Consider the following 9,438-nt stretch of genomic DNA (forward strand, 5'->3'; position numbering starts at 1 on the left):
TCCTAAATAATTTTCAAAATGAAAGCACTCAAAGAGCAATTACTAGTCAATGATATTTCAGAGTGAGCATAACTAGAAAACTTTATATTCACTGTAGACATTTCTATTACTTTCCATGACTTTCTTTTTCAATGCTGGAAATCACAATTTTCCAGGTTTTCCATAACCGTGGGAATCTTGTCCATAAAATATGATTTACAGGTGATGTAATATAACTTTAGGACAGTACTTGCGTTTTCTTTTATAAAGTGAAGACATGTTGTGTCTTCTCTTGTGGGTTTTGTTTGCCCTGCATTAGTAAATGTTGTTTTGTTCACTCCTCTCTTGTTGTCTTGAGTCCCTTTAGCTTCTTGTCTGAAGGTGCATTTATCATGTTCACGCTTGACTTATTTTTCATTCCAGTTTTGTGATAATACCAGTTCAAAGTCTGGCTGTCTGTTTTCAAAGACTCCTTCGAGGAAATACCCTGAAATTCACTAGAATAAGTTTATCCCTTCAAGAAAACCCAAACAATGAATCTCAAGAAGGTTCATGATAAATATGTCTTGAATGTTTTATTGCCTTAAAAAAAAAAAAAAAAAAAGATGCGCTGCTGTTGTTGGACACAGCAGGTTATAGTCTATATGACTCACCCAAAAGATTTCATATATTATTTTCTAAAGAGTCGCTGCATGTGATTCTTGCAGTCAGTCGATCGCCACTGCATGCAAGATTTATTGCTCTGGCAGCATGTGGATAAAACCATTTGCAAGCAAACTTGAGCTCTTCACGATCTTGCTGATCAAGTTATCAAAGCATTCCACTATGTGTAGTTTAAATAAGTGAGTTACTTGTAAATGTTTTTGCAAATATGGCAGCTGTCCTAGTTTACTGTAAATGGATGTAAAAGGGTAATTCTTTGATTGGGGGAACCTTTCTTTCTCCAACAATGGTTTTAAAGAAAATTTACTTTAAAATTAGAATGACTGTTTTTAAAGTAAATGATATATTATAATAGCTTTCAACTTTTTAATTTTCCCCTTGTTTTTAAATATGCTGAATGGTTAAATTGTCCAAATTACAGTTGTCCTCCACCCAGACTTTTCGTATATGATTTATAAAAAAAAAGTACTAAGGATTATCATTACTTTATTTATAATTCATTTATAAATGTTATTTATTGAATTTATAATTGAATTTATAATTTAACACAAAAATAGAAATTATTATTAATAATAATAATAATAATGAATTTAATATAAAATTATAAATTGTAAATTAATAATTAATTACATTTAAATTAAATTAGATAACTTATAAAATGATTATCCTATATAAAAGTATTATACCTTATTATATTTATATATAATAAATAAAAATTCTACTTTGCATTTTTTTTCCTAAGAACTTCAAAACTATTTTTATTATTATGAATTTATTAATGTGGTGTTATAATGTATAATTTAATTAAATGCTTTAACAAAAAAATATCATTATTACCATCACAGCAAGCACTTTACAGAACAATTGAGTTGGTCCAGCACATAGTTTGAAAAAGTTTTATTTTTCAAGATTCTTCAACTAGAATCGCCCAAAATAGGGGCAAGGAAATGAGAACAGGAAGTTGTTCTGTGTGGCAGCAAAACATAATGATTATGAGCCTTTAAATCTACATTCTGCACAGTAAGCCTGGAACATGTTTCAAATGTTCTCCTAAAGAAGGAGTGCCCTGCTTCATCCAGAAGTCTGTGCTCTGAAAAGTAGCTATTCATGGACTGTATGCAACTTCATGGAAAGCTCCAAGTTTACATTACACTCCATTATTTCAGCAGTTCCACTTTCCAACAGTGTTGGGTAGTAGAACACTTTGCAAAAGTGTCAATTTTACAGTAAGGAGCAGTATTTTCCAAGCATCACAAAATGGTACATTGGTCTCATTGTATTGAGAACACACTCACCTAAACCATCCTTCTCTCATGTAGCACTGGGAGAACCACATCACTGAAGTGAATTGGTTCTTTCGGACAGTTCATGTAAATGAAACATTATTTTTAGCTTTAGGGAGTCCAATTCGTTTTAGTGAGTTAAATCTATTGGATGTTTCATGTAAATTAACTAGTTCACATAAGTGGTTCACTGATTTACTTGAGCACTAATCTCACATAGCCAGATATTTGACTAAAATGGCAAAAAAGGCTGAAAGGAGTCACACACTGGACATGTCTGGTGGACGACATAGCTCATTCTAAAATTCAAAACAATGGTTTTCTATAAATATACACACACAAGGGCATAGATTTGGCTTGAATATTGGGGGGGTTGCAGCGTGAAGCATCTACATGTATCCATTGATCATGGTATTAATATTAAGGGGGATGTACTTGCTTGTTTTGATAACTGGGGGGGGTTACCTCCTCCCTCCCTCCCCCATTCCCCCTGGAAACTACACCCCTGTTCACACACTGCCAGCCATACGACTATGAAGACTGCTCAAAATTCTCGGCGCCACTCACATACTGCAGTTTTATAATTACATTTGATTCAAATCATTATTAAAGGACATAGATTATTTATTTTAGCCATGACTGAATGTTACATTGTATATACACCGATCAGCCACAACATTAAAACACTTGCCTAATATTGTGTTGGTTCCCCTCGTGCTGCCAAAACAGCACCAACCCGCATCTCAGAATAGCATTCTGAGATGATATTCTTCTCACCACAATTGTACAGAGCGGTTATCTGAGTTGCTGTAGACTTTGTCAGTTCAAACCAGTCTGGCCATTCTCTGTTGACCTCTCTCATCAACAAGGCATTTCCATTCACAGAACTGACGCTCACTGGATTTTTTTTTTTTTTTTTTTTGTATCATTCGGAGTAAATTCTAGAGACTGTTGTGTGTGAAAATCCCAGGAGATCAGCAGTTACAGATATACTCAAACCAGCCCGTCTGGCACCAACAATCATGCCACGGTTGAAATCACTGGATCACATTTTTTCCCCATTCTGATGGTTGATGTGAACATTAACTGAAGCTCCTGACCCGTATCTGCATGATTTTATGCACTGCACTGCTGCCACACGATTGGCTGATTAGATAATCACATGGATGATTGTTGGTGCCAGACTGGCTGGTCTGAGTATTTCTGTAACTGCTGATCTCCTGGGATTTTCACACACAACAGTCTCTAGAATTTACTAGAATGGTGCCAAAAACAAAAAACATACAGCGAGCGGCAGTTCTGTGGACAGGAAATGCCTTGTTGATGAGAGAGGTCAACAGAGAATGGCCAGACTGGTTCGAACTGACAAAGTCTACAGTAACTCAGATAACCCCTCTGTACAATTGTGGTGAGAAGAATATCATCTCAGAATGCTATTCTGAGATGCGGGCTGGCGCTGTTTTAGCAACACGAGGGGAACCAACACAATATTAGGCAAGTGTTTTAATGTTGTGGCTGATTGGTGTGTGTGTGTGTGTGTATATATACACACACACACACACACACACACACACACATATTTTCTTCTTTAAACAGTTTCAGTGTAGTTAGCTACTTTTTGTTAATAGCTTATAGTGTAGCTAACTTGTTTTATAGAGTTGCTTGACTGTAGTTTAACTACTTTCAGTTATGAGTTGCTTGTTGCTTGGGAAGCTACAGTTTTAAAGTAGCTTCCCCAATACTGCTTTCAAAATGGAAGATAAGCTCTGGTCAATTCATGTCATAATGCTTACTTAATATTCATTTGTTGTTCACAGTAGCGTACAATTAGTAGGCCTAATAAGAACAGTTCCCCTGAATCAGCTGAGGTTAAAGTGTCTTGATCAAGGACACAATGGTGAAAGTGCACGGATCAATGCTTGTGAGGTCTGAACCCATAAACCTTCAGTTAACAGCCCAGATAATTAACCACTACGCCACACCACCGCACTACGTAACGTAGGAGCAGTTGACACCTGCCTCACTTTCACAGTCACTTTCAGTCCCCGGTGTTTTTATGAAGCACACTAAAAGGCTGAATTCTAGAGTTCTCTGCTGTCTGAATAGGGCACAATGACAGTGGATGCGTCTCAAAACCTAGTGAGCTCCCTACCTATCATCAGCCATCATTTATGAGCGTCGTAGGCACATTTCGAGCCAACTGGGCCAGGAAATGTGCCTATGACGGCCAAAAATGTTAGGGACCAATAATTCTCAAATATCCTGTTGACTTGGAGTGCGCCTATGATGCCCAAAACTGCTGAATGACTCGGAACGCACCTAGATTATGATGCTCAAAACTGATACTAACCTGGAACTCACCTATGATGCCCAAAATAATGTTGACTCAAAAACTAAAGTCCTTTCCGAGTCTGAACTCACCCAATTTAGCCAAACTTGCTGCTCAAAACCCAGAGGGCACCAATGATGCCCAAAATGCTGACTAGGCAGGCAGCGCGCTAGGTTGTGGGACACGGCCCATGAATGCGACTCATCCATTAGAGAATAGTCTTACTTTCTAGCAACGATGGGCCCCATTGCAGACTGGCATCTCTTACCTTGGGCAAATCACGCAGTTGATTGGCGTCCAGTAAAAGCTCTTCCAAACTCCCTCTGTAGCGATAGATCTCATCCGGGACGTACAGCAGCGAGCAGTGGCGCTTATCAATCGACTCGATGTGACGGTTGCACCGCCACAGGGGAATACAGTGAAACATCACGGGATGATGACGATCTGTAGACTGGATAAATCCGTCCTGCTGCTGGAAAAGTTGCCACGGCAAACCAAAACTGAATCAAACAAGCAGAGGAAACTCTCCAAGTGCGCCAAAGCAACTAGTGTTGTGTCGATTTCAAAACGCAAAAGTATCGCGCGCACAAACACGGACTAAAAACGTCGCGCTCCACTTCTGATTTGATCCCGGGAGTTTCTCTTCCGCTTTTTCACCTTTCTCGCAACATCTTCTCTGGAAGGCTGACAAATGTCCCGTACCTGTATTTATAAGCGGTTACATGTCTGTTTGGTTGTATCTGGTTCGTGTTTTTCTTATCCCGGAGTTTATTTCCTCTTAGTCCAGTTTCTGACCCGGAACATTCACTCCCTCATTCCAGGTTGACGTCACAATTCCCAACGGCTCCTCCCTTTCTCTCGTGCTCCCTCCCTCCATCGTCAACTGTACTACATGAACTACACTTCCACAAACACACCTTGTTGTCTGTCTATCCATCCATCCTTCCATCCATTGAAAATCTGGGTTTCAAAATCTAATCTACATTTAAACAGAACGTATTCTGAAAATGTAAAAGAAAGTATTGCGATTTTAACGAAAACTTGCATGCTGCCACTTTAAGGGTGCATACAAAATACAAAGACATTGTGAAATTCATGTATTTTTATTTATTTATTTATTCAAATTAAACCACTCAAGCATTCAGTCATTTTTCCTCATTAAAAAAGTTTAACTCCTAAAGACATGAATTGTAATTTTGCAATATATGTAGGAAATCATGAGCACTCACATTAAAATGAAGACTCCAGTCATATCAGTAACCTTATAAAAGCTGTTTTATTCTAGATGGAGAGGGTCCGCACATGGGGGCTGCCATGTTAAAATCACATGACCAGCCGAATACTACTCGCTTAATCTCAGTAATCGTCCTGTTATTTGACACTTTCACTCACTGATTAAAGTAAATGGCTGACTGTGAATACATTTCTACAATGGCATCTGAAACTGAAAACTGTTGATTTTAAATGAAGCTGCATCCAAGCCGCTAAGACAAAAGTTACTGAGTGCAGCTTTAAACCAATTGTAATAAATGAGAAATATGCAAAATAGACATATTTTCTCTAAGGGTCTCAGACTTTGACCCCACTGTATCAACAATATGATAAGAACATGTGTCATGAAATACAAAAAATCAGAACTTTGCAAAAAACTAGTGAGGTAGCTGGCAGTCTGTAAACTCCTTTTTTTAATATGGACATGCTTTCAAAACAGGGTGAATAAATTATATAAGCCTGTTTTTCAGTCTTTCACATTCATCCATTGGTCCATCGATTTTAATTGCAAACAGTAAAGGTGTTGTTTTTTTTTTTTTTTTTAAACAACCACTTAGACTTATTGAAAATTAATTATAATAAATGTGTGTGTTCAGATGGCAAGTGGAGTAGGTCACCAAGTCTTGTACTGCTCAGATAAACAAAACCATTTTTATTACATCAGAAAAAATGTTTAGATCAAAAATGACCTAACAGTATAGGAAGTTTTAGTCTTTTGAATAATGGGCCTTGTAACAAAAGTTACCAGTGTAACTGATAACAGTGTATAGTTACATAAAACATATACTGTTTACCATGACATAAACAGGATATATCCCAAGAATATAATTTTCAGTACCAACCAGATACATTTTATTTGTATGTTTCTGCTATGACACTGCCTCTCAACATGTGTTTTTCACTTCTTTCACAGAAGAATAAGATGTTCTTTAATACACGTTGTTTGGCCTCATTGAATGGAAGATTGCAGCTGATCAGAACATAGAAAGAATACTTCATTCTCACAATCTTGTGTCAATATCCTAACAATGAATAGATTAAGATCCAGTGAACTGATAACCAAACAGAAAACCAAATTACCATTTTTAAGGTGTTTACATGACCACACACACATTGTTAGCTTATGCATAATCAGAGTGTATGAACATGCATGTAAATGCGCTCTATATGAGCGACTGAAACTTAAATCAACAATCAAATACAAAAGCAACTCTTAATAATGCAGAAGAACACAAACATTCTGCTAGAGTACATTTTAAATAATTGCCCGGTCACAATAGAATTGGTTGTTTTAAGTTGTGGAGTTATGGACTGGGCAAGTGGGGCAAGTGACCCGGAGCCTCCAAAGCCTCAGGCACTATGTTCAAAGAGTGCCAAAGGAAACTGAATATTACGGCATCTCGACGCACACATTGAGAGCAGACTACTTTTAGCTCCAGATGCGCAATTTGTTTTTCAAATAAAATTCAAATCTTCAAAATATTTCAGCAAAAGCCCAAATTTGTATGCTTAAGACTTGTGAAGGCTACTACTTTTGTCATTTAGTGTTAACCTACCAAAAGAAGTTTCTTTATTTTAAGAATGTGAAATGTCAGAATAATAGTAGAGAGAATGATTTATTTAAGCTTTTATTTCTTTCATCAAATTCCCAGTGGGTCAGAAGTTTACATACAGTTTGTTAGTATTTGGTAGCATTGCCTTTAAATTGTTTAACTTGGATCAAACGTTTTGGGTAGCCTTCCACAAGCTTCTCACAATAAGTTGCTGGAATTTTGGCCCATTCCTCCAGACAGAACTGGTGTAACTGAGTCAGGTTTGTGGGCCTCCTTGCTTGCACACGCTTTTTCAGTTCTGCCCACAAATTTTCTATCGGATTGAGGTCAGGGCTTTGTGATGGCCACTCCAGTACCTTGACTTTGTTATCCTTAAGCCATTTTGCCACAACTTTGGAGGTATGCTTGGGGTGATTGTCCATTTGGAAGACCCATTTGCGACCGAGCTTTAACTTCATGGCTGATGTCTTGAGATGTTGCTTCAGTACATCCACATGATTTTCCTTCCTCATGATGCCATCTATTTTGTGAAGTGCACCAGTACCTCCTGCAGCAAAGCACACCTACAACATGATGCTGCCACCCCCATGCTTCACGGTTGGGATGGTGTTCTTTGGCTTGCAAACCTCACCCTTTTTCCTCCAAACATTATGATGGCCATTATGGCCAAACAGTTCAATTTTTGTTTCATCAGACCAGAGGATATTTCTCCAAAAAGTAAGATCTTTGTCCCCATTGCACTTGCAAACTGTAATCTGGATTTATGACAGTTTTGGAGCAGTGGCTTCTTCCTTGCTGAGCAGCCTTTCAGTCAATATAGGACTCATTTTTACTGTGGATATGGATACTTGTCTACCTGTTTCCTCCAGCATCTTCACAAGGTCCTTTGCTGTTGTTCTGGGATTGATTTGCACTTTTCACACCAAACTACGTTCATCTCTAGGAGACAGAATGAGTCTCCTTCCAGTGTGGTATGATGGCTACATGGTCCCATGGTGTTTATACCTGAGTGCTATTGTTTGTACAGATGAACGTGGTACCTTCAGGCATATGGAAATTGCTCCCAAGGATGAATCAGACTTGTGGAGGTCCACAAAAATTGGTCTTGGCTGATTTCTTTTGATTTTCCCCTGATGTCAAGCAAAGAGGCACTGAATTTTAAGGTAGGCCATAAAATACATCCACAGGTACACCTCCAATTCAGTACATCTCCTGTCAGAAGCTAATTGGCTAATTGTCTAAAGGCTTGACATTTTTTTCTGGAATTTTCCAAGCTACTTAAAAGGTACAGTTAACTTAGTGTATGTAAACTTCTGACCCACTAGAATTGTGATAGTCAATTAAAAGTGAAACAATCTGTCTATAAATGATTGTTTGAAAAATTACTTGTGTCATGCACAAAGTAGATGTCCTAAACGACTTGCCAAAACTATAGTTTGCTAATATTAAATCTGTGGAGTGGTTAAAAAATTTGTTTTAATGAACCTAATTGTGTTTAAACTTCTGACTTCAACTGTATATCCCTTTATTTTTTGAACAGCAATGGATCTGATTAAACAAACCAATTAATTTATCTTGAAACACTGAGCACATAAAATGTGGGCACATGCACATGAAACTCATGGCCAGAAGATGACAACGATTTTGTCACATGCACAAGTATTAAAAACGAAAATGAAAAATATTATGATCATTTCAATTTCGTTAGTTTTGAAGCAATGCATGATAGTTTCAGTTTAGTTTTTTAGAAAATGTTAGTTTGTTTTAATTTTGTTTTTCTAGGTAATTTTTTGGAATTTCATTTCAGTTTTAGTTTGTTAACTATAATAACCTTACTATAAACAATAACATGGTTAGTTGCATTTTATTATTTGCATGTTGATTTTTATTTTATTTTTCTCTGCTGTCCAATCAGAACAGACCCGATACCCATTTGTGGGTCCTGTGAGAACTACTGGGCTAAGAGACAACTGTTGAACTTGAATATAATTTGTATTGCTGCCCACACACACACTAGATGAAGACAAAGTTTATACATTAGGGTCCAATAGAACACATACAGGATGTATATGCTCAAGCAGACAAACATTATAATCAGCTCAAGATATTGAAGTTATTATGGTTTTAATTTCAGAATTCTAACCACCATGATTGCAACACATACAAAGAGACAATCTGAAATCTAAGTCAATATTGTTTATACAAAGAAGTAATATATAATATTAAATACATAAATCCTCTAAGCATCTTTTATGAGGAATTATAAAGAGGGTGAAAAAAAAATGCTCTAAACCATTTAGATCATATGAATGGAACAGGAGTGGTGTATCTCTGTTCTATTCAATATTATCTCCTACAT

The 9,438-nt window shown here is 37.0% G+C and overlaps 1 protein-coding gene across 1 annotated transcript in view; it reads right to left on the minus strand.

The window, feature by feature from the left end:
• The window catches only part of LOC127411738 (leucine-rich repeat-containing protein 1-like), a 127,701-nt gene extending 122,641 nt beyond the window's left edge, over positions 1-5,060 (minus strand). Inside the window, exon 1 of the mRNA XM_051647462.1 lies at positions 4,523-5,060. Within this exon, the coding sequence (XP_051503422.1) occupies positions 4,523-4,681 (159 nt within the window). The 5' untranslated portion in view covers positions 4,682-5,060. The remainder of the gene's footprint in view (positions 1-4,522) is intronic.
• Positions 5,061-9,438: the final 4,378 nt, after the last annotated feature.

This window comes from Myxocyprinus asiaticus, chromosome 21 (assembly GCF_019703515.2).
Source record: "Myxocyprinus asiaticus isolate MX2 ecotype Aquarium Trade chromosome 21, UBuf_Myxa_2, whole genome shotgun sequence".
Taxonomy (NCBI): Eukaryota; Metazoa; Chordata; class Actinopteri; order Cypriniformes; family Catostomidae; genus Myxocyprinus; species Myxocyprinus asiaticus.